The sequence below is a fragment of the Podarcis gaigeae genome (assembly GCF_964106915.1).
Source record: "Podarcis gaigeae genome assembly, chromosome: 5".
NCBI classification, from domain to species: domain Eukaryota; kingdom Metazoa; phylum Chordata; class Lepidosauria; order Squamata; family Lacertidae; genus Podarcis; species Podarcis gaigeae.
This window is the reverse complement of record NC_139681.1, coordinates 76,562,629-76,588,969: the sequence shown is the minus strand read 5'-3', so window position 1 is coordinate 76,588,969 and position 26,341 is coordinate 76,562,629. Positions and strand designations below refer to the sequence as shown.

Below are 26,341 nucleotides of genomic sequence, written 5' to 3'. Positions count from 1 at the left end.
GAAGTGGCAGGAGGCATTGCAGCAAGGAGAAGAGATAGCCATGCTGGTATTTGAAAAATATTTACAGTTTGAACACTGTGAAATTGCAATTTCCCCACAACCCATAACGCGGTCTCAGTCCTGCAATGATTATATAACAGGTGCACATTCATCTTCTCTAGACATAAATAACCCAGTTTCCAAGGTTCTGTCTAGCACCAACAAGAAATGGGAAGTGGAATAAGGCTATGCAAACAGAAGAGGAAGAGTCTGCTGCTGAGAAGAGTAGATTTGGTTCACAGTGGCTCTCAGAGCCAGTGTGGTGTAGTGGTTAAGAGCGGTGGACGCGTAATCTGGGGAACCGGGTTCGCGTCTCCGCTCCTCCACATGCAGCTGCTGGGTGACCTTGGGCCAGTCACATTTCTTTGAATCTCTCAGCCCCAGTCCCCTCACAGAGTGTTTGTTGTGGGGGAGGAAGGGAAAGGAGAATGTTAGCTGCTTTGAGACTCCTTCGGGGAGTGATAAAATGGGATATCAAATCCAAACTCTTCTTCATTTAGTTCTTTGTGACAGTTATTGTGCTGCAACCACAAATATAAATTATATGGGGCAAAAATCTATTTCTCATCTCAAATAATGATGGATGTTTTGCTGGGTGTGCAATGCAGGCATCATCTGGTGAGGTGCTCAGTTTAGTCTCTGTGGCACAACTGGTTTCAGCACCTGGTATCTTTGGGCCGCTGCCAGGGCCTACTGCTGAGGCCTGCCTTGCCCTCCCCACCCCATTAAATATTCCTTCTGTCCCTGCATTCTGAGTTAGCCAGCAAGATCATACTTTCAATTTCTCAGAGACCCTCTCTACTGGTATGGGGAATTGTGAGGAATTTAAACGGTGGCAGCTGCAGCAACCTGGAGCCGCTCAGAATGCCGCCACTGCAACCAGATAAGCTTTCCAGGGCATGCAGAAAAAGGAGGAGGCCTGCCAGAGGTTGCTTTGCCCAGGGCCTCTGCAAAAGGGAAGCCAGCCCTAATCTGTATAATGGGGACAAAAACATCCCACCTTATGGAGGCACTTTGAGCACAAACTCCATAAACACTGCAAAAGGACAGTTGTTGTTTTGAAAGTGCTATCCAAATGCTTTGGCTAAATTGACATACAAACTGCTGGACAACTGGGAGTTTAAGGAAGAATGGGAGCTTTTTACAAATTATCTAAAAAGACAACAAAATGAACTGGGCTCCTTGGCAGGTTTTGAATAAACATACACAAATTTATTGGTTGATAACATGATAGATAGACAAGGCAAGGATATGTATAATGTTATAACACACAGAGAATAATATGTGCAGAGAAATCTGAGAGAGGAGCTGAGGGAAGTCCGTGGTGGGGGGAGAGAGAGAGATGGAAGTGGGGGTAGGAAAAAAAGGGGGAAATAATGTATGTGATTATATGGTTTGATAATTTGTTATGTTGAAATTGCTTAATAAAAATATTTTTTTTAAAGAAAAAAAGTGCTATCCAAATGCTAAGCAAGTTGTCCATTTACTCTGCAGGCAGCTTTCGATACTGAAGAATCCAGATGGGTGTGAGACACTCCTGAAGCAATAGAATCCCGTTCCTATTTGTCCATCCAGATCTAACTAGCAGCACACAATTTGTTTCTGCAAACTACCTGACATGCTTTCAGGGCGTGCTAGGCCAGCAAGTATTCTAACTGGGCAGGAAAAACCAACAACAGCCACAGAGGTTTTCCAAGAACTTGTTTGCAGATCCTGAATCATGGTTCCAGCCCCTTCGACAATGTGCCTCTGTAGTTCTACGTGTGGTTTGGAGGAGCTGGCAATTGAGAGCTTGTTCCTTGGAAAGGTAGTAGGTTCTACAACACTGCTTCAAACCTCAGCTCAGTCTTCCTCTCACCATTGGTTAATTACCTCCACCCACATCTTCCAGTCAGCTCTGCAACAGTGTGTTAGGCTTCTCTCTGAGAGGCCTCAGTCCTGGATGATGGCAGCCGCTGGACGGTCCTTGAATCCCCATGCCTTTCCCATTTCTAAATAAAACTATTTGTTTCTGCACACTGTTGCTCTTGCGGAATGGATTCAAGCACATATGGGTAAATTTGGCTTGCACAATTCAAGTGGATTAAATTGCCCTGTCACCCCAGGGCAACAAATCCACTTTACAAAACAACAATGGACGTTTTATAATTAGCAAAGCGACAGGGTAAGGCATTGAAAAGTATGGGATGGTCAAATGACACATCGGAAGATGTATAAACAGCCAACAATCAAGTCAGAACAAATGTTCATTGTCTCATAACCACCTCTCAGGCAAATCAGAAAGGATCTCAAAAATGACCTGGCATTGTCAAACCTTCACGTAAGCTTTGTGCAAGCAAATCAGGAAAAAGTTGCTGAATGACATGGGTTGTCTGAAGGAGCCCTGTCTGCATCATTTGACTAGGCGCAGTTTAAGCGTTTTTATCCATACAGTTTGCTTTTCCACAAGCCTTCTTCCATGATTTCTGCATCATGAGCCTTCAGCACAGTCATTCCTTTTGTCATCTTCTGTGGCCAAATTTATTTTGTGTAATCTGAGTCTTCAGTACAGAACAGGCCACATAATGAAATAAATGAATACAGTGGTGATATCTGGTTTTCAACATTGTGATATATCACCAGCTAAACCTTGCAATATAATGATATATCACAATGTCTGAAATAAGGATGGAGACATTTGCTGGCTTCAGTTTTTCCTCACGTTGTGATTTTTGCATAGTACAGGCGCGCGTGCGCGTGCGCACACACACCATGGTTCACAATATATTGCCAGGTCAAAAATTATGAAAACAATATCATGATATGCACATGAAACCGGTTTTGGACAATATATATCAATCGCCCAGTCCTAACATTCATCGTGATTTACGATATATCGCCAGGTCAAAAACTATGAAACCAATATCATGATATGCACTTCAACTGGTTTTAGACTATATACTGATATATTGTCCAGCCTTAGAATACATACTGTTACAGGTTTCCAATAAGATTTCTGTGAGAAGATCTACCAGTGTGGCAAAACACTGAGGCAATATCTGGACTTGGCAAAAGAGTGTTAATAGCCTGGAAATGTGTTTCCATAGGAACTTAGATCCAAAAATGATAAAGGAGGTCCAGAGGAGACATATGGGCTCAGACCCAACCATGATGTCTACCTTATTCCTATATTACACATCTCTTGCTGAGCTTCACTACAGGTTGGTTCAGCTGAGCTTTTTAATAACTCTCTCCTTCCCACCACTTCCTGACCACGAGCTCAGATTAGATTTCATCCACTTCACCCAGCAACTCAGAGTGGATGAATAGAGGCCATTCTCAAAAGGAACTGAGGATTGCTTCAGGACTGTTTGGGACAAAAGTGCTCTTATTCCAGTTAAAGCTGCCCATGGGTGTTTGCGCTTTTTTGGAAAGTCATCCATGCAGAGCAGCCATGAGTGAGAGAAACAGCAAGGCTGGCAGCACATGAATCTTCAAGTCCTAAGGCTCCAACCCGGAGTGTCTAGGGTTCGTCCATCTCATTTGTCATTACGAGGATCAATAAATCCTTTTGACAAATGAACTTTGGTCTTGAGTTTCTGGAAACTTATGATTAAAGGAGCAGGCTTCTTTTAAGATTTTCCACACTGTTATGAGCAGTGGAAGTTGAGTCCGTTTTATTTCCACAGAGAGAAATGAGATTTACAGTGGTACCTCGGGTTACATACGCTTCAGGTTACATACGCTTCAGGTTGCAGACTCTGCTAACCCAGAAATATTACCTTGGGTTAAGAACAGAAATCATGCTCCGGCGGCGCGGCAGCAGCAGGAGGCCCCATTAGCTAAAGTGGTGCTTCAGGTTAAGAACAGTTTCAGGTTAAGAACAGACCTCCGGAATGAATTAAGTACTTAACCCGAGGTACCACTGTATTCCCAAACAGAAGCTTTCAGCACTGAGGTGCCAAACAGTTTTGTTCAAAAGCTTCAATCCTTCTCTGGAGACTCAGGACAGGTAACAGTTTATTAAACCACACCTTGAAAGAATAAAAAATTAACAGATGTACAGCATTACTGTTTGCATGTTTACTTGGAAGTAAACCTCTTCTGTGTGTGTGTAGCTTCAACTTCAAATGGCAATCTCGTCTAGCCAGCATGAACACAAAGTGGGGGAAAAGATTACCACAGAAAAGGAGGACCCAGATTCCATGGCCCAGTTCCAGTCCCGGAAATTGATTCCGAGGCTTAAGCTCATACACATCTTAGATACTGAAACAATTTTTCCAGCTTTGTAAGTGATCTGCCTGAATAAAACAAAGAAAAAGGATACTCTGCATTCCCCTGACATTGGCAGAAGTTTCTGGGAAACAGCCATGGCTGAAAATTTAAATTCAGGCTGGGGGATCATGTGTGCCTGGAAGATGCTGATCTATGAGAATGTGTGAATGCTCCTGTAGTTGTGGCCACCACCCCTTGAACAATATCACACACACTTTAGATAAACCTCAAATTAATATGGATCCATCATTATGGAAGACACTTCCATCGATCTCCACAAAGTTGCTGAAATTTATGGCAATGCTGTGCAAAGTTGTTTTGCTTTTAAGTATCTGTGAGCTTTCAGGAGTCTTGTCTCCTGGTAGCCACAATTCTGGAGTCATGCAATTGTTGGAGAAAGCTGTTCAGTCATTCTGGAGACAGACCATCAGGCTATATGCTAAGTGGCATCCATTCCTTGCATCTACTGATGGGAACTGGACTTAGTCCAGCAGTTTATACAATATAGTTTGGAACAGATAGTTTTGTCGGAAGTCTGAAGAGGAATTGCCATCCTTTAGAGCAGGAATGGACAACCTCTGTATTCTCAGAAGCCACTCAATCATTTCCTTAGAGAGTAGTTTGTGGAAGATGTGTTTTGCCACGTAAATTGATCCCTCACAAGTTGGTGTCACACAGCAGAAAGGGATTCAGAGACATGGTGTGCTTCAAGATGACTTGTTTATTGAGCATTCATCCTGATTTGTTTTTAGGGGAGGCTAGACAGCATTGTATCCAAGCAAGTGTTATCCTAGACTAGTTTCCTGTGCATTTCACCATCACTTAATGCAAAAAGTCAGATCTTTTGGGTTGCTGTGCACAACCTCCCAACTCAGTATATTAGCACAGTGTCAATTTGCTGGGATGGGATTGCATCGCACCTGACAGTGTGGAAGTCCCCATACTCTCAGAAATAGTTAAAGCAAGAATGGGGAATCTGTAGGCCCTAGATGCTGTTGGACTTCCATCTACCCCAGCCAGTGGGGTTAAGGGTCCAGAATTATGGTAGCTGGAATCCAGCAACACAGGGAGGGCCATAGATTCCTCATCCTTGGGTAAGAACTTTATAAAATGTGGCAAAATAAAGAATTTCCAGGGGGTATTCATATTCGTTTGTTGCTGCAAAAATTAGAGATTTGTGGCACCTTAATTTTTTATTATGGTATGGCTTTTGTGGACTAGAGCTCATTTCATTATATGCATGGTTATCCAAAGTTGCAATATCACATGGTTGTATAGTAAGGGAGCAAGATTAAAAGCAGCGAGGTTACAGGGGAATAAAATAGAGATAGATAGATAATCCTGACTCTGATATTTATGTTAAAGGTTAAATACATGTAAAAAAAAATTTTTTTAGCAGCATTCACATTCCAAAAGTAGTACCACAGACACCCAGGCATTGGGAGTCTATATGCAGTGTGATAAAAGGATCTTAGCGTGATTGAGGTCGCTGATGATAGAACTGAACTTTATACCTTATTACTGAGTCATTTCAAGCTGGAGTCTCCCTTTGAAGTTCCCTTTTTCAAGAACAACCACCTTAAGATTGGAGTTATCCCATTGATTTCTGAATATCTTCCTTTCTGAAGTCAGATTAGAAGAAGAAGAAGAAGAAGAAGAGGAGGAGGAGGAGGAGGAGGAGGAGGAGGAGGAGGAGTAGTTTGGATTTGATATCCCGCTTTATCACTACCCTAAGGAGTCTCAAAGCGGCTAACATTCTCCTTTCCCTTCCTCCCCCACAACAAACACTCTGTGAGGTGAGTGGGACTGAGAGACCTCGGAGAAGTGTTACTAGCCCAAGGTCACCCAGCAGCTGCATGTGGAGGAGCAGGGACGCGAACCCGGTTCACCAGATTATGATTCTACCACTCTTAACCACTACACCACACTGGTGGTGTGTTTAATCTTTTGTATGGAGACTGACTTGTTTGTTCTATGTGTAATGTGGAAGAGCATGGCTGTTGGATGATAATACATCTCATAGATAGTGGAAGATGAGCCGGTGAAGGAATCCTTGGTGTTGGGGCTGACATTACTAGTTCCTCTAATAGTGTTGCCTAGTAGATATGGGGACAGAGTTGGCATCTGGGTTTGTTGCAGAAAGAGTCTGCCTTTGTGCCACTGTTAGGTGACCTGCTGTTGCTACCGAGTAGGTGTATGTAAGCAAAGAGAGGGCTACTACTCAAAGTCTATGAGAGGGAAGTAATATAACATTGTCCAGGATGGGCTGTAGATTATTGATAATACGGTGGTACCTCGGGTTACATATGCTTCAGGTTACAGACTCCGCTAACCCAGAAATATTACCTTGGGTAAATCACCCAGGAACAATTGCCGACGTTAGCAGAATGGAGAATGAAACTGATGGATCATGCAGAACTGGACAAACTAACAGGGAAGATTAGATATCCACGAGACCACAAGTTCATCGAAGATTGGGGAAAATTTTCAGACTATTTGAAATGTATATGTGATGAGCAAATAATGCTAGTGGGATTTCAAGAAGCTCTGTGAATGTTTGAGGAATATTGTATTGAAGAAAAATAAGAGGGGGAAGGTATAAAAAATGCAATATAAAAATTAGGAAATGCGTAATTAAAAAACCGAATAATGGATGATGGTCAGAGAGGCTGAAGGAAGTCTAAAAGAGAAAATATGTGATAATTTTGATTGGATATTATAAATGTATGTTGGAAAATTAATATTTTTTTTTTTTTTAAAAAAAGAACTTTGCTTCAGGATGAGAACAGAAATTGTGTAGTGGCGGCGCAGCAGCAGCAGGAGGCCCCATTAGCTAAAGTGGTGCTTCAGGTTAAGAACAGTTTCAGGTTAAGAACAGACCTCCGGAACGAATTAAGTTCTTAACCTGAGGTACCACTGTATAATGGAGTGCTTTTTTCTTCTAGGTCTACTCTGTAGTGTTGTAAATAACTCCTGGGTACCAGTCTCAACTTGTTGATCTGCTTTATCACTTCATTGGATGGGAATGGTATTATAGTCTAAGAAATGCCTGACGTAAATTCTTAAGTTGCAAGTATGTGTTGAACATATCAGAATAGACTCTGCACCCCACCCTGCCTGCCTCACTTCTAGTATCAGACCTGGACCCAGAGAAAACTTGTTTACAACAAAGAAATGATCTCTCTCTCTCTCTCTCTCTCTCTCTCTCTCTGGAACTGGGGATGAATTTGATGCAGCTCACATATAAAGACAAACATAACAAACCCACACTTTCTGAAACAGTCATTCTGCATATCCTGATGCATAGCCATAGGCAGCTTGCCATGAGATTAATGCTCTCCCCCCCCCCCCCCAAGATATTTTTTCCTAGTCAGAGCATCACTCTGATGTCTTAATGCCCTCTGCTGGTTTAATGCGAAATGCTAACATTCTGACTGAGTGCTTTGATAAATCAAGACTTGGTCTTCCATGGGATTGAGATACTTGGAGGGTGGAAGGATATCTAAGAGGCAGCTCTAGTTCTTTGAGGAAGGGTTAAATGGTTTGGAGAAGAGAAGAGTTAAATTACTGATGGACTGAATGTTTGGAAGTTCAAGTCCCCCCCCCCCCCAATTATACTATTCATTTTTTAAAAATGTGAATAAAAAATAAAAAGCAGGTTTTCAATAGACCTCTAATACAATTTCATGCAATAAAAATGGATAAATCCTAAACTCTTATTTATGTTTACAAGATTCTGTGATACAATAGGTTAGTGAGATTCCAATCTAAGGAATCTTAACTTGCAACACATGCAAAGTTGTTGAGCTTTTTAACCCAAATGGTTAAAATAGTGATTTTAAGCTGCTGTTTCCGAAAAGCAGGATGTGTCAGGAATTTTCCATTTGAGACACAAAGGGAGAAAACCCATAGGCAGGAAACATATATATCAGTGATCCCAGTTTAATTTAATTTCATGCGTGGATCCCTAAGGTTAGGACTCCATGTTTATGGTGGGGCTGCATTTATATCTATCTATCATCTATCTATCTATCTATCTATCTATCTATCTATCTATCTATCTATCTATCTATCTATTGCAGGTTGCCATGGAATCCATTTTTGATGAAGAGTAATAGATATATACTGTATTTTGATGAAAGCAAATAAGTAGGAACATTGGTTCAAGTAGCTCAGTATTGCTTTCACTGGCTGGCAGCAGCTGTCCAGGATTTCAGGCAGGGGGTCTTTCCTGCCTGGAGATACCAGGGAATGAACTGGGGACCTTCTGCATGCAAAACAATTGCTTTACCATCAAGTGATGGCTCTTCTGCAAGCAAACATTTGCATTTATAGATGAATAATTGAATCTTTCTGTTATGTACTGAAGTTCTCACCCTGGGCCAGCAGGGGGATACTGTAGATAGTTTTCACTCAGGTCCACATATGCAAATAAGGGATTGAAAGTAACGTTCAGTGATTGGATAGTTACAGAAAATGGTTACTGTTGCGTTCTAGTGGAGCTCTATATAATCAGGCTGGCTGAACCCTTCAGTTCAGTTCTGTTCTGGCCTGTGAATAAACAAGAGCTGTTTGAAGAATTGCTGTGTCGTTTGATACGTTCACCCACAACTTAACACTTTCTGATGTGACTCTGAAGGTAGATGACACTACACATTTTCACGGTCTCAGAAACATGATACACATGAAGATATTTCCACTGCCTTCATTTACCAGCCCAATTGTTCCCTAAGTTTGTAAGAGAGGAAGGCTGATTGCGATATCTGCTAGTGGATTTCTATGAAGCTGCTGCTATGTTTGAACCTGGAAGAGGCTTAGTTAGATATTTTGCTGTCCTCAGCCCAGGGATCCCTGGTCTCCTATCCAAGGCTAATAATGACACCCCAAATCCTTTGTCTGTAAATGTGCTGATTTATTACTTTCCAAAGCTCTGCAATACACCATAAAGCAGTAGTCCTCATTACATTGTTCGGCTGAGGATATGACTGGCCATCAACTTGACTGCCAACATAATCTCTTGGCAAGTTGGCTTGATCTCAGATTCAGGAAGGAAGAACCCATATTTGCCCCTATCACGAAGCTCAAAGGTGAAGGAGTATTTGATACCCTGATTGTAAGCCCAGTCATCGGAACAACCAGAGGAAGGATCTGCAAAACAGGACAACAAAATTAATTGCCGCTAGCTTGCTACAGAGAACACAGCAAGAAAAAAATAGAGGGAAATGTTATTGTTGCTTGTTTATTATTTCATCTGGTTTCTTAGGACTTCGCAATGACATTCAAAATAGGTTTAGATGATGACCTTTGATAAGCGCAGAATCAAATTAAGCCTTGATCAAAGGTCCATTCACACATGCATGCACTACACTTGATGACTGCAACACATAAAGCCTTTATATTGCAAATTTTTGTATGCTATTTTCACAAGTATTGCAATTTTATGCACACTTTGCCTTAATAGACACCTTTTTTTTTGGTAAACATTACTAGGTTGAAGAACTGTCTTGCAAAATCTGGAAAAGGGCAAATTGTGAAGGCTAGTGAATTCGGTAGTTTCACATTAAAATGCAAATGGAATTGATATTCTATTCCACCTCTACTTCATAACCCAACATGCCAGTCAGGGATAGAGCTTAGAATACTCCATTTATATGTATCCTTTCTCCACACAGTCTAAAAGGGTCTCTAGACCTCCCCCTCCTTGGCTGCCCGGGATCAGGGTAACTTATTTATTTGTGAGGGTGTTATGTACTGAGCTGAATCCTAGAACAATAGGATCCAGAATGCAGCTGTCTGATTGGTCCACAGGAGGCACCCAATCCAGCTCCAGGTGGAAGTGAATCAGCGACCTGATTGGCCTGCAGGAGTAGCCAATCAGGCTCATGGATGAAGTGAATCAGCAACCTGATTGGCCTGCAGGAGCAGCCAATCAGGCTTCTGGAGGAGGTGAATCCGCAGCTTAATTGGCCTACAGGAGCAGCCCGGAATTAGCCAATCACGTGCGGCCCATTGTGTAAATAATGTATATATAGCTAGATGTTTTGGTGAAAGATTCATTCATTCCTACTATGAGCTGAATAAAGAGCATGAAATTCACACTCAACTCCAAGTATATTTCAGAGGAGCAAAATTTCAGTATAACAGAATCATCCCCCGGCTGGTTTAAAAAGGTAAAGGGACCCCTGACCATTAGGTCCAGTCGTGACCGACTCTGGGGTTGCGGCGCGTATCTCGCTTTATTGGCTGAGGGAGCCGGCGTACAGCTTCCAGGTCATGTGGCCAGCATGACTAAGCCGCTTCTGGCGAACCAGAGCAGCTCACGGAAACGCCGTTTACCTTCCCGCCAGAGCGGTACCTATTTGCACTTCAACGTGCTTTCGAACTGCTAGGTTGGCAGGAGCAGGGACCGAGCAACGAGAGCTCACCCTGTCGCAGGGATTCGAACCGCCGACCTTCTGATTGGCAAGTCCTAGGCTCTGTGGTTTAACCCACAGCGCCACCCGCATCCCAAACCTGGCTGGTTTAGCCAGACTCTTATTAGGAACAGAGGAGCCCATAACTGAACTGATAGGTGGAAGCCTTTTCTACACTGATGTTGTTAGGAGAACACAACCTTGTGTGTTGGTGGGGCTCCTATGGCGCATGACAGGAAGAAATTCTGTAGGTGGCACTTTTTCCAACACTACATCTGCATGCCGCAGTTTCTATTTTTCTTTCACATGTGTAGTGAAGGAAGCCCTTGCAGTCCTAAGCACAACGATTCCGAATGTGTTATGTTTACAGAGAGATGAAGTATTTCAAATACTTACAGATTGTCAGTGCTGATGTCCCATACTTGTATTTTTTACCATACAGGCTGGCTATAGCTTGGGAAGCTTTCTTTGCGAGTTCATTCTGGTTTAAAACAAAACAAAACAAAACAAGCCATTTGTGGTGGTGGAATATTCTGACAAAAAGGGAAATGGGGGCAGAAATTGCTGATGTTTTCTTATTTGTCCCATATGAACCCATATAACTGCAAAGTGAATGTGGTTTATGTCTTCAGATCTGATGGAAACCGGTTTGATGGAATGCACATCAAACAGTAGTATTTCTCAAGAAACTACCGAATATATATGAATTGTGGGTCTAATGTCATGTGCACACAGCTTCAAACACCAGCTGTGGGAGCACACTAGACCCAGAGTTAATGGTAATCTTAACATTGCCATAGTCTCAAGATGGAACATGGGCGGGTCAACCATTGTGTGTTCTCTCCCCCCCCCAACAGTCTTAGGTTCAACCCAAAAGATGCAGAATACCCAACTGAACCATTTAATAATAATAATAATAATAATAATAATAATAATAATAATATTTATTCCCCAGCCACTCTGGGCAGCTTCCAACAAAACACTAAAATACAATAACCTATTAAACATTAAAAGCTTCCCTAAACAGGGCTGCCTTCAGATGTCTTCTAAAAGTTTGGTATCTGATGGGAGAGCGTTCCACAGGGCGGGTGCCACTACCAAGAAGGCCCTCTGCCTGGTTCCCTGTAACTTGGCTTCTCATAGCGAGGGAACCGCCCGAAGGCCCTCGGTGCTGGACCTCAGTGTCCGAGCAGAACGATGGAGGTGGAGATGCTCCTTCAGGTATACTGGACCAAGGCTGTTTAGGGCTTTTCAAAAGTTTCCTCCTTCATCCCACCCCCAGCTTACTTCAGTTACAATCTAAATAAATAGTTGCGGAGAACTCAGAAGCTTGAACATTATTTTGTGACATATTTGGTTGGCTTAATGCAGGTATTGCTCTAATAGGGATCCACGCCGCCGCCCCCCCAGCCCAGTGCCTTTTAGATATTTTTGAACTATAATTCCCATCAACTCAGTCATACTAAGGCTGTCCAAAACTTCGGAAGAGTGCCATATTAGAGAAGATATTACCAGTTCGTCGTGGTTGGGTGCCTTGTTCAAAGTATAGCCATAAGGGAACAATATCATCTGAGAGTAGGAATGAATTGACAGATAGGCTTTGATTGAAGAAAGATGGCTGCGGATGAATGCTGCAACTGCTTTCGTTTCCGGTTCCGACTCTGCTGACGGTCCACAAAAATTTTCAGTACATGGATCTTTGGAAGCATCCACAGCTGTTGGTGAAGAGAACACTTAATTAGCTACAGAAGGTCAATATAGGCTTTCCTGAAAATGTTAGAATTGAAAATTTTAAGAATTGATGTAGCATGTTTATTTGGTTTAACGATACTAATTTAACAAAGCTAAGAAGGATGTCATGTTAATTTATATTTGCTGTACAAAATACTTTTTTTTTTTTTTTGCCAATGCCAAGATGTCTTGGAAACCAAAATATTAAATTGAGAGGGGAGGAAGTAATGTCCACATAGTGTGGCTTCAGAGTTATATTCAAAAAAATTCAGAGGTTTAGTTGCAAGTGTGTGTGTGTGTTTTAAAAAAGAAAGAATACTTACTGCCCCATGCAGCATCAAAGTTTCTGTTGAGGTCAACACCAATACATTTATTGCTGGTTACATTAGAGCGATTCTTTCTCCAACAGCGATCCTAGTCGACAAAACAGTTGAGGGACTTCAGACTGATATATGGATCCCTCCCAACCCCCTTAACCAAATGATTAACAGATTGAATTGATTTTGAGCACAAAGCCCCCATGGTTAAAATGAAGACTTTAATATTTAAAACTAGGAAGACAGTGCAATCAAAAATAACGCACTAAATGAATTTGTGTTTGACATTATGATCCTCTCACTGTAGATTCTGTCTCTCAGGCTCCTCATGTTAGCACGTGCTACTCCAATTGTTATGAATTTCCTACAAAGAAGGCATTTTAGTGTAGGTAAGTCACAGCATGAAGGCGAGGTGTGCATCATTTCATGCAACAATCACACATGATCAAGCAAATGAGATGCATATGCTAGGAAGAAGCAACCTATCAGAGTCTGGCTGGTACATGGTAAATGGAGTCAACTGAGGTACATGCAGAGAAATAGACTGAGATTTGGCTGATCTCTGTATGGAATTCATAATATCTGAAGCAGAGTGGAGGACGGAGGTAGGCCAGTTCCTTGTTTAACCTTTAGTACTTCTATGGTGCTGGAGTAGACTCTTGAGAGTCCCATGGACTGCAAGAAGATCAAACCTATCCATTCTTAAGGAAATCGGCCCTGAGTGCTCACTGGAAGGACAGATCCTGAAGCCGAGACTCCAATACTTTGACCACCACTTGAGAAGAGAAGACTCCCTGGAAAAGACCCTGATGTTGGGAAAGATGGAGGGCACAAGGAGAAGGGGATGACAGAGGATGAGATGGTTGGATAGTGTTCTGGAAGCTACCAGCATGAGTTTGACCAAATTGCGGGAGGCAGTGGAAGACAGAAGTGCCTGGCGTGCTCTGGTCCATGGGGTCATGAAGAGTCGGACACAACTAAACGACTAAACAACAACAAGTTCTATGTTATGGTTGCTTCTTCATTAATGTCTGTCTGGCTTCCTGATCTGCTCAAAATCTGCTAACTGGTAGCCACCTGGAGCTCATGAGCAGTAAACTGACATTGAAAAGGAGAAACAGATCTTTGTACCCTTAGGTAAGGTTAACAGATTTTTTTCAGTGAATCCGGGGACACTTTTAAACTTCAATGGATTTTGTATGGGGTAAAGGTAAAGGGACCCCTGACTATTAGGTCCAGTCGTGACCGACTCTGGGGTTGCGGCGCTCATCTCGCTTTATTGGCCGAGGGAGCCGGCGTACAGCTTCCGGGGTCATGTGGCCAGCATGACTAAGCTGCTTCTGGCGAACCAGAGCAGTGCACAGAAACGCCGTTTACCTTCCCGCCGGAGCTGTACCTATTTAGCTACTTGCACTTTGACGTCCCTTTGAACTGCTAGGTTGGCAGGAGCAGGGACTGAGCAATGGGAGCTCACTCCATTGCGGGGATTTGAACCACTGACCTTCTGATCAGCAAGTCCTAAGCTCTGTGGTTCAACCCACAGCGCCACCCACTTCCCTTTGTATGGGGACTGATTTGTAAATCTGGGGACTGTCCCCGGGAAATGGGGACATCTGGTAACCTTACCTTAGGGGGTTCATCTGCACTATACAGAATTACGAGAACTATAGTTTGGGTGCTGGGAGTTGTTAGCACCCCCCCCCAGGCGGTATAACAATCCTGTTTCTTACCAGAGCCCTGTTGGAATTGCAACTCCGTGAGGGAAATCAGGGTCTCCTGACAATTCTCAGCCCTCTTAACAAACTTCAGTTCCCTTCATTCTTTTTTTGGGGGGGGAATCATGACAGTTCAAGGTGGTATGATATTGCTTTGAATGTCTAGGGTATATGAGGCCAGAATTAGGACAGTTGCTCTTGAGCAGGTATGGACTTCATTATATCTTGTTTGCCCTCCTCAAACCATTTTCACTGTACCAACCCACAAGAGCACACAAATATCCCACTTTCATTGTACATCAATCCAGAGCTTTTGCCCTTTAAAATCACAGATGAAGATTTAAGTTGCTAAAAGTAGCTTTTGCAAGCAGGAAGATGTGTACCATACCGAAGTCCAACTCCAGATATAGCCATCTATGTTGAGTACGGGAAGGATGTAGAACGTCATGTTGTCCAGCAGATTTGTCATAGCCTTGTCCTTTCCGTAAGTCCTGATGGCCTGGTGATACATTTGAGGGTTTAGAAGTCAGTTTTACTCAAGGATTAAAAGCAAATTACAATGCAATTCTATGTGTACTTACTCAGGAGTAAGTCTCACTCTCCACAGTGGGCCTAACTCCCAGATAAGTGTACATAGGATTGTTGCTGCAGCTCATCATACTGCATGACAACAGATTCTCTGCAGAAGCTAATCTTCATCCTAATCATCGCAGATCACTTTTCTAGAACAATCCCAAAGGAAAAGTGTCAACTTCGTATCTATGGTCATTTCCAGATCCCCTGTTTATTGAGCATTCATCCTGATTTGTTTGCACAAAGTTCTGGAAAGAATATGCAATATTTGCTATTTATTGGGTCTTCATTCCACTTGGTTTGCAAAGCAATAACTTTTAGCAATAGTTGTCCCACACTTTGCAATGCAATCTTCCCACCACTATGCTTATTATAAAAAGTCTGATTTTGTAGGGGTTGGGGGCTTGTTGCACAAGCATGCCAAGTCCACTTTAATCGCACAGCCTAAATTTGCTGATATGTGATTGAATCTCACGTGCAAAATAGTGACATTTTGGAAGTGGCCATGTTTTGTTAAACGAGACTGGAGCACATTCACAATTTGTTTGCTGGCAGAAAGGAGCCTTTGATTTCCCCCCCTCTTGTGTCTCCTGCTGTGACATTGGTAAGGCTGGAATTGATAATCGCTGTTGGGAGGTGTTGCATAGTAAAGGAAACTTTCTGAGGTTCAGTCGCTAAGACATTGCAGGTAAATAGGACTGATGGTTAACTAACCTCTTTCACAAACCACTGGCAAAATGCAGGTGAAATCCACTCTCTTGCATGAATTCCACAGTCCATGAAGATGGCCTTTTTGCTGTCCTTTTGTTTCCCAACCTGCTTTTGAAATATTTTCCGTGGTTAGGAACAATTTGTAAGCTGCTGGTACATATGTCTGTCTGTCTGTCTGTCTGTCTGTCTGTCTGTCTGTCTCTCTCTGTGTGTGTGTGTGTGTAAAACTACACAGATGTGTCAGTTCCTTTCTGAGAACCTTTCAGAAATGGATTTTCACTTTTAAGCAATGCTGCAATTATGTAGCAAACCTTTATAGCTTCCAGGGATACAATCTTACAAACACTTCCTCTTCCTCAAAAAATAAGCCCAGCTGAGCCCTGTAAAACCTATGATGGGTCATAGCCTTGCATAGGATTTGGATACAAGTCTTTTTGTTTTTCTCATTAAAGTAAAAGGATATGCTGGAGGAAGGTTGGGGAACCTTTGTCCCTCCAGATGTTGTTGGACTGCAAGTCCCATCAGTCTTGACTATTCACCATGCTGGCTGGGGTGGATAGGAGATGTAGTCCAGAAACATTTGGAGGGCTGAAGATTCCCCACCCCTGCTCTTGAGCACCTTTCCCATTCTTTGAATATTGCTGTGGAAAGAGCGTCATACCTGAAGGATGTACATGGGCCGATTTTCAAAAGTTTTTCCAATCTGAAGGCGGGAAATCAACTTCGGCTTCTTTTCTGCAATTCTGGCAGTCCAAGCAGAAATCTGAATAAAATAAAATATAAATTGTTCAGCTAGCAGCAGATTAAATGCTAGTGATGCACAGATGATTCCTTTTTAATTGGAACTGAAGTTTGTGACACCAGATGACTAAAATATGGAAGGACAGTAGCAGTGGTCTCATACTTTCCAGCACAGGGGTGTCTGAACCCCAGGTCCTTTATGAGTTACTTGTTCATCAACTGTTAATTTTTAGTTGTTGTTTTATATTTTGTATTTGATATACAGTTTGGTTTTTATTGCTGTTTTTATGTAACCTGCCTTGAGATTACTTGATGAATGGCAGGATATACATGGAATGATGATGATGCTAATACCCTAGTACAACACAAAATAAGACCAGGGGTGCAGCTACATACAGAACACCCCTATAAATAAATCAGAAATTAAATCAGCACCATCTCTCCAGCACCATCTGGTGTTGCATGTTTATAATGCAATCAAAGCGTTGGTTTTTGGTTTTTCCTTTTTCCTTTTTCTTTACTAATGTAGCTGTGTCCCCAGTCCTATCTGAGTGAAACCAGTGCTACTTCTGACTACTGAGAATACTTCCCTTTAAGGTCATCAAATGTATCCTGTACCTTGTGCCATTCATTATATTTCGTGTAACTGTAGCTGGCGGGAGAATTCCTTTCAAGTTGCTTGTCAATCTCTTCTTGCAGGTTTTGAAATAAAATCCTGCATGATACAAAACACCACAAGCAAAATCATGTCCTGCCATGCACAGGATCAATTCAATATGTAAGTTTTATGCATCACACGACTTGTACACCTTTTAATATAAAAATGATGGGGCTCATTTTGGCTAAAAGTTGGTCGTGACTCCCATTCCATTGAGAATGATGTGTGACAAACTTTCTCCGTCGGTTTCAATGTCATTTTAGTCACAACTGACTTTAGCTGGACCAGGTCTGTTAAAGCACATGGTTCATCCAATATGGTGATGGCATATCTCAGCTCCACAATTTTGATCTCAGTCTCTTGAAAGTTGGACATGCCTGGTTTATCTGATACAAGCAGCAATGAAGCTTTTCTAACAGCAGAACGAAACTAAGAACATCTGCTGTCTTGGGGCTATGATTCATTAACTAATTAAGGAAGAAGAAGAAAAATGCATTGCATCACCTGTGGGTCAAATTCTACTCATAAATGAGAACTCCAAGGGCATATTAGGACAACTGCATACTTATATAACTTAAATGTCACTTTCATTGACAAAAAAACCCTGGGAATTGTGACTTGGTGGAGATTCCTCAGTACCTAGAGTGTCAAGGATCCCCTGAGGATGAACAATAAACCAGTTTAAGTGTGCAGTGTGGATATGTACACAGATAATCCCACCATTATCTCTGCATGGATAAAACTACTGTTGACTCCATTGGCTCTTAAGAACATAAGAAGAGCCTGCTAGAATCTACACAGTTTTCCAAATGGCTAGCAACCAGATGTGACAAATATTTAAGCAACACCCACTCATAATGTAGGCCGTTCTGCTCCAGGAGAGTCTTGGTAGTATTGGACTGTTCTGCACGGACAAGGAAATTCACTTCCATCTGATTGACTATATGCGATGCTGAGTCTGGATACCAAAAGTCAATCTGCACAGGAAGAAATGTCAAGGAGTCAAGACGGAAGTCAACATGGATGTAGTTTTTGAAGAAATCTCTAGCTTTACAAAGTAGAATGCCCCAGCATCTTAAAAACTGGCCATATTAAGCTTGTTTGATGGACCTGAAAGATCAGAAATCTTTTATTTGCAGCCAAATTCTAGAATAACTTTAAATTTTCTAATTTGGATTACTGTTACTGCTGCAGGAATACCTGCTCTTTCTGGGTCCATCCATTGCCACATTACCAAAGGGTTTGGACGGTGGTTCCACCTGAAGCTGGAGTTTAATGGTTTCTCCTATCGGATGCAGAGGAGAAGCACCATTGTGTTTCCCAAACAAAAGTACTATCCTACAGAATAGGACAATCTTCTCTCAGAGAATTAAAACCACAGAGGAACAGTGTCTGGAAAAAGCACAGGCTGCAGCTAAAAGATTCATTTTGCATTTACAAGGAAGACCCATCAAAACAAATGTATATGCCAGCCTGTGTTTTCTTGGATTGAAAAACTAGTATTGAAAACCTGTGTGCTAGGGCTCAAAATAATCCCTTGGTAGGGAAGGGATGGAGGGAAATGTCATCTAGTGATGAGGTTAGACTAGGGTTGTTGTTGTTGTTTAGTCGTTTAGTCGTGTCTGACTCTTCGTGACCCCATGGACCAATTCTTGAGAATAATCTTTTGGAGAATATTCTCGAGAATATTCTCGATTAATGAGGTGTGTACATTTAAAGCAGCTGTGTAGACGACATAGAATTTACATTTGTGGAGAATATTCTCCGGAGAATTTTCTAGCAGAGAATATTCTTTGGAGAATATTCTTACCTCACATCATTCGACAAGGGTGATTATATGTTTGGGGTGTTTTTTTGTTCTTATTTGGCTCACAACTAGCAAAGCATGTTTAAAGGCCTTGAGTTGCAAGGGAACAAAAAACATTGAAATCATACAACATTTTTGAAGAAAGTCCTATTAAAATGTCAAGGCTTTTAAGACATGTTTACATTTGTCTAGCAAAGCACTTTGGGCCAGAGGTAAGACTAGTGCAGCAAATTGGCCTAAAGTCAACAAACAGCTATTTTATCACTATATGTGTTGAATGGCTTTGCAAGTGTGGGCCATTTCTCTCCTGCGGTCTCCTCAAAGATATGGTGAACTCTGAATCTGTTTTGAGAATTTTTTGTATGAAAAGTTAATGCCTTCAAAATGGGTGTTAAGGCCTTTGCAGTAAATTAATGCCTTTTTTGGAGATTGACAACATTCCTCTTTACCCTTTCAAGAGGAATGTGAAGAGAAGAGAACCAGATCCCTAGTCACATGTTTTCAGTGTCTGCACCAAATGTGCATGTGTAGATATTTGAGCAGGATCAGGTGTGAGGTTCCACTCCTCTACTGTTTTCCACATACTTGGCTGATGGTAGTTCCCTATGCATGTAGAAGTGTAAGCTTTGTTCACATGTCTGAGGGCTGTAGCTTTTGCAGGATTCCTGAAAATTTGAACAGGATCCTAGGATCATGAGGGTGTACATGGAGAAAGCTCTATGTACAGTAGGGATGAATCTGTCAGTCTGGGGCTCTCTCGATTTCTAATTTTTCAATCTTAAATTCATTTTGCCACATTTTTGCATCACTTTCCATTTTTTTTAAAAAAAATATCGTCACCATTTGGGCCTACATTTCTTCTAATATACAATTTTTTCTATACAATTCTTGTCTAATATAATCCATTTTTGCATGTTATTTTCACCAATAGATGCATATATATGCACACGTTCTTTAATACAGTGGTCCCTCGGGTTAGGAACTTAATTTGTTCTGGAGGTCCATTCTTAACCTGAAACTGTTCTTAACCTGAGGTACCACTTTAGCTAATGGGGTGTCCTGTTGCTGCCACGCGATTTCTGTTCTCATCCTGAAGCAAAGTTCTTAACCTGAGGTATTATTTCTGGGTTAGCGGAGTCTTCAACCTGAAGCGTATGTAACCTGAAGCGTATGTAACCCGAGGTACCACTGTATATTTAGTACACAGTTTTTGTTGGTGAGCAGCATTGCAAAATTGGGAGGCATGCAAATTTCAAAGAATACCCAGGTTTCGGATCTGCATATTGTTCTGTTCACGTTAAAATGCAAACTGAACTGAATTGATCCCCCATCCCTAATGCACAGGCCTTTTGAGGAATTCATGCTATGTCTTGTGAGTGTTTGGTGGCCTCTCTTGTCTCCTTCACAGACACAGCCAGACAGATGTCTCTCTGGTGCAACCCCAGAGACTTTACCACACCACAACAAAATCTGGAAAAGTTCCAAAGAAGAGCAACCAAAACGATCAAGGGGGTTGGACATATTCTCCTATCAAGAAAGACTACAAGGTTTGGGGCTTGCAGAAAGATGAAGAAGGAGGGGTGTGGTAAAATTAAGTGCATAGGGAGAATAACTTCTCCCTCTCTCATAATACTAGAATCTGGAGTCATCTAATGAAGATGGATGTGCATAGCTAAGCCATAGACTTTGCTTCTTCAGCAACTGGAATAGAATTGGGGAGCGCATGGGGCACATGCAGGAAGAGCAGAGGGGGAAGAAAATCCCATTGCACAAGTGGAAATTCTTGAACTGAAAGGATGCATTATTTGAATACCGCCCAAGGTTGATTTTCTTTTTCTTAACAACAACAACAACAGCCTTGCTGATTCTTACAGGATATCCAACAATCCAACACTAAACACAAAGGGTGGTGGATTGTGGGGGGAGGGAATCCAAGCTGTAAAAATATCTTACCGGTATTTTGCTTGCCAAGGATTTCAAGAAGCTCACTTGCTTTTCATTCTGCGGCTTCACACGGAACACCTTTGCACTGCAGGACATAAAAGTCAAGGAGTGAGTAGCATGTCAGGATTAATTGAAAGAACTTCTGCTTTCGTCCAGACATGTAGAACGTTGACATGTCTTTTAATCTGGTTTTAGATTCCGATTGATTTTATTTCTTAGAAGTTTCAAATAGTTGTTTTAAAGTTTTTTAAAATGATGTCATTATTTTATTTTACGTTTTTGTAAACGTTTTTTGTGTTTTTTTGCTTTTTGCAATCAAGCCGTTTATAAATTGAACGATATAAATAAATAAATGATAAATACCTGTCAAAACGCCGAGGACAAGTGATAGCAAAAGCAGTGGCAATCAAGCCCAAAGCCAACAGGGACTTCATGTTTCCTTTCCTCTGCAGCAATCAATGCCTGTCATATTTATTCCTCTGCTTGGTGAGATCAGCTGACTTCCTCAGGGGCATTCATGGGATGATATGAGGTTTCTGTTGTTATGCCTATGTTTGTAGTTAATGCAAGTACAACTCCTGTTAGTGCCTTCAAATTAATTGGGGGAGTGACCCTCCTGGAAACCTTTGTGATCAACATGAGATGCTACATCCAACTGTAATGTTTCTGTACATAATTTGAATGGGGGGGGGGAACCTATTGTGGAATCCAGGGGTATATTTTAATTCCATTGGCTTAGATATGGGTTTGTGATATTCAGGAGAAGCCCTACTGATTTTTGAGAGTCTTCTCAGTCTGTACACTAAGGAACGCCTATATTTACATCAACCTGGGCAGCCATTCAGGCTGATCTCCTGGATGGCAACCAGAAGGAGGGTTTTATTCAGTGGTAGCTGGTGTCCACTGAGACTGGAAGGAGGGAAGGCTGGGAGACCAACAATAGGTTGAGTCATAACCAATGATAGGCAGAGTCAAATAATGCTGGGTTCGAAGGGAAAGACCTGAGATGCAGACAGGGAGCACTAGCTAGCAGTGTGCACAGCTCTCTGATCTGCCCTTTTGCCCCAATCTCAGGGCCACTTCTCAGACCAACCTTCCCTGGGTCAACCTAGGTTCCACCAACCCAGCCCTGGGTTATTTTGGGAGCAGGCCTAATGTTTAATTACAGGTTTTTTAAAATCAATGTTGCATCTTCTTCCTCTTCAACCAAGAGCAGGTGGATGGTCAAATTCTGCATGGTCTTCGTGAATCCCCAAGTTCCTATTTCATTGCCTCTCTCCTGCTTCCCACGATATCCCCTGGGCCCCCATTCAATTTGGATTTTAGTGGTACCTTCCTCAGGAATGTAATTTTGCAGGACAAAAGCCCTAAAGCAAGCAATTCTTCTTTGCTGTTTTGCCTTTTGTTCACTGGGGGGCAGCCTCCAGGCATGTCAAGGAGTTGGACCCTATGGTGATCTTTTCATTTTAGGTACATTCAAGATGAGGTTTTATCTTTAGTTTAGTCTCATTTCCTTTGTTGCCCACAGAGTCAAATATCTCCCTATCTGTTCCTTCGGTTTTTTTGCTGTTGTTATCAGCCACTTGTCAATATACTGTACTTTCTAACTGACACTGTCTCCAAACGGGTTGTTGTTACTGCAGAAACTACTCTTCTTTCATCCATTACAACTTTTCCCTTCAAAGGGCCCCACTTGTCCTACTTTAATGTGGGGTGTCTTCTATTTGAAAGGCTGTCTGGTCCAACTCTGGTTAACACTTGGATAGCATGCTGAGCAGGTATACAGGGCACCTGCTTACAACCTTCCTCACTACTTCTGTATAAATGATAGTATTTATTTCTAAATGTGTATCTATACATACACATTAGCAAATTTATGATTTTTTTAGGGCTGCCATACATCTGGGAATCACTCAGCAAAATGGGGTCTGGCTGGAGTTTCACTGAATTGGCAAAATGTCGGGGGAAACCCAGACATATGGCATGTAGGACGAATTTGGAAGAAATCAAAGGAAAGCCAGAAAGCAGCAACCCTAGATTGTTTTAAAAAATGCTCTTTTGATCATGCATTTTCTATTTTTTTGGGGGTGATGGTGCACCCACCTGTAGTTCCAATGCACTATGTTTAAATGAATTGTGTGTGTTTTTAAAGTAAGAACTGCCCCTAATTGGCCTGAATGCAGTCATGTGACAGCAATGGAGCTGGCTTAGGATCTAATAGATCCCAGGCCAGTTTAGGGCTTTCCTTTGGGGGCACTTTCAGCTGGGGGAAAGGGAAATTCTGCACTGGCAGAATGGCACAGGTGTGTGTGTGTTTTAAAAAATGACATTGACTTAAAAAATAATAAAAAACATTTTTAAAGACTTTGCCTGGCTACTGGTGAGCTCTTTTAAAGATTCATTTATTTATTTTATTCACAAACTCTATAGACCACTCCATGACATAAAGCCATTGGAACTGGTGTTCACAGTAAAAACGGAATGAAATGCAGCAACACAAGCTCCAAGAACAACAAAATAAAATAAAGAATACTCTAAAACAATAAAGCCATCTATACAAACTCTAAAAGCAGTAAAACCATTTCCTCAAATATAAAAGGAAATTCCACAAATGCCTTGAATTACACCTCAGGGAAAGCCTTCCTAAACCAAAATGTCTTCAGTAGGTGCCTAAACATCACCAGGTGCCTAAACACCATCAGGCTAGGCAGGTGTCTGATTTCGGATAGTAACTGAGAGCTGAATCTGCAATTCTAAAAGTCTGGTTTCTAGGACAGGCTAAGTGAACCTCAGGATCAAAAGCTGCTCTCGGTAGTGCCCCATCTGAAGAGCACAGCTGCTTGGCAGTGATACAGTGGGCAAGGCAATCCCTTAGATACCTTGGTCTCAAGTTGTTTGGGGCTTTAAGTGCTAAAAAGCAGGGCCTTGAACTGTGCCTGGTCGCCATATTGGACTAGTGGATCAAGAGGTTTTAACAATCGCTTAATCTAACCAATCAAACAATTAAGGATTTGTAGCCATACTCTCGATATCCAACGTCCACCTAAAATAGGCATGATTACTTACATTTACCACAGTTTTGCTATGATGATGTGATAAAGATGATGTTTGACTGCATCCTATGAGAATGAGGATGGTTCAAATCCCTTGTTTATATTTTCTGTCTTTCTCTTTTCTCTTCCTACTTCTGTTGCTTTCCTCCAGTCATTAGGCACAGGCTCAACCCTATCAGTTAAACATCCTGCAAAGAGGGATCTCTTTTTTGTGGATCTGAGCAGATGCCCTGTGGCTCACTTATCTCACGTTTCTCCCCTTTAGCTATCTTCACAATCTCCCAGGAAGACGAGATAAGAATGAGAATGAATGAAACCAATCTCCCAGGAAGACGAGATAAGAATGAGAGGAACTGTGCAGCCCAAGAACCCTCATACTTTGTTCTGAGTTGTCTCCATCCCAGCCTGAGATATGTTAAATCCCATCAGGAAATTAATTCTCTTTGGATTTTTAATGTGAAAGTTTTTGCTCTGTGCAGGAAGAATGTGAAAAGGCAATTTCTCTTTAAATTGGTACACAGATACCTGGGTGTCATAGCAACTGAGGAATGCCTAAGCAACATTCTAAGTGGTCATCCATTGCTCATCCTCAAGAAGCTCCAACAGCTAGCTGAATATATAGATGGACAGTAATTTATCAAGTGAACAAAACCATTTTGTAGGCTTGTGGTCTGTATCACCCAGCCAAATGGTGAGGAAAATCCCACCACACTTCCACAGTAAATCAGAAACCTGGGGAAGTACTTGCCAGGAAGTTACAAAATGACCATCTTATTAAGTGGCGATGTAGTTGCCAATATCATGTGGCAAGTAGTCACTTGCCAATTCAGCTCTCTCCCTGGCTGACATTGGATTCAGCTACATTAGTAAAGAAAAAGCACTTTACATGCGTTATAAACACTGATATATCTATATATCTGAAGGAGCATCTCCACCACCATCGTTCAATGAGGTCCACTTCTGAGGGCCTTCTGGTGGTTCCCTCACTGCGAGAAGTGAGTTTACAGGGAACCAGGCCGAGTGCCTTCTTGGTAGTGGTGCCTGCCCTGTGGAATGCCCTCCCAACGGATGTCAAGAAAATAAACAACTATCTGACTTTCAGAAGACACCTGAAGGCAGCCCTGTTTAGGGAGGTTTTAAATGTTTGATGTTTTATTGTGACGCGGGTGGTGCTGTGGGTTAAACCACAGAGCCTAGGACTTGCCGATCAGAAGGTCGGCGGTTCGAATCCCCGCGACGGGGTGAGCTCCCGTTGCTCGGTCCCTGCTCCTGCCAACCTAGCAGTTTGAAAGCACATCAAAGTACAAGTAGATAAATAGGTACCGCTCTAGTGGGAAGGTAAACATTGTTTCCGTGCGCTGCTCTGGTTCGCCAGAAGCAGCTTGGTCATGCTGGCCACATGACCCGGAAGCTGTCTGCGGACAAACGCTGGATCCCTTGGACAATAAAGTGAGAAGAGCACCGCAACCCCAGAGTCGGTCACGACTGGACCTAATGGTCAGGGGTTCCTTTACCTTAATATTCTGTTGGGAGCTGCCCAGAGTGGCTGGGGAAACCAGGGACAGGGTAGAAATAATAAATTATTATTGTTATTATTATTATGACACCAGATGACACTGTGGAGTCCCGTCTTTCGCCAACGTGATTTCCCATTATGAAGTTTACAACATGTTTTTTTTCTGAAACACTTATTTGGTGTGTCTAGATCCAGCCATTCTTTGTACAAATTGTACAGTATCTGCAAGAGGTTACCAAAAACACAGATTTTTTGAGGACTTTTATTTTAAATTTCATGGAGAGCAAAAGTGGTCATAGTGGTGAAAATTAGATCCATATGCTTGAATTAACTGGGGACGCAAAACATATCTACACAGATATACAACCTGAGTATAGGGGCTCACAGCATTAATACCCCAACAGATCTTGCTTCCACATTAGTGTTCCAGGGAAGTCCATAGCTCTTGGAAGCAGCACAAAGCCAAAACTCTCACACAAAGCCCCCCACACCACCCTGGCCTATTGTTTTCCCAGGATGATGTCACATCCAGTCAGGTGAAGTGGGAAAAGGCCCACCCAATTGTCCCTATGGCAATCTCTAAGCTCATGTAAATGGCAGTGTTTCACTGGCCAACCAATAGCATTACTTTAACAAAGGAAGTGGCTGGGTAGGTTTCCTCTCATAGATTCCAAGTCAAGCACACAGGACCACAGGTTTGGGCAGACTGCTCTCCCTAAAATCATGGCTTGGGACACACCCATGCAACAGCTCCCTTCACTGTTGGTTCAGTATAAAAGCCATCCATCACCAGAAGCTATAACGTGCCAGACTGTGTCTTGAACCTGCAGGTATCCAGCAGCAGCTCTTGGGAGCCTTATGTTCCATGC

At 42.1% G+C, this 26,341-nt stretch overlaps 1 protein-coding gene and 1 long non-coding RNA gene across 3 annotated transcripts in view; one reads left to right on the top strand and one right to left on the bottom strand.

Annotated features, from left to right (window-relative positions):
* The window catches only part of LOC310845184, a 589,082-nt gene that overhangs the window by 91,474 nt on the left and 471,267 nt on the right, over positions 1–26,341 (top strand). The gene's annotated exons all lie outside the window — the stretch shown is intronic.
* LOC310844963 (mast cell carboxypeptidase A-like) lies at positions 9,185–25,996 on the bottom strand. 2 transcript variants are annotated; one of them, XM_083739788.1, is made up of 12 exons: positions 25,840–25,996; positions 21,267–21,451; positions 20,913–20,988; positions 18,005–18,129; positions 17,113–17,209; positions 16,415–16,516; positions 15,757–15,858; positions 14,858–14,968; positions 12,761–12,851; positions 12,219–12,421; positions 11,103–11,187; positions 9,185–9,441 (listed from the first exon to the last, which is right to left on the bottom strand). In XM_083739788.1, exons 2-12 carry the CDS (start codon positions 21,335–21,337, stop codon positions 9,254–9,256), a joined length of 1,251 nt encoding a protein of 416 aa, XP_083595914.1. In that variant the 5' UTR covers positions 21,338–21,451; positions 25,840–25,996; the 3' UTR covers positions 9,185–9,253. The 2 variants fall into 2 exon arrangements, with proteins under 2 accessions (XP_083595914.1, XP_083595913.1); XM_083739787.1 differs by lacking the exon at positions 25,840–25,996 and adding an exon at positions 23,970–24,478.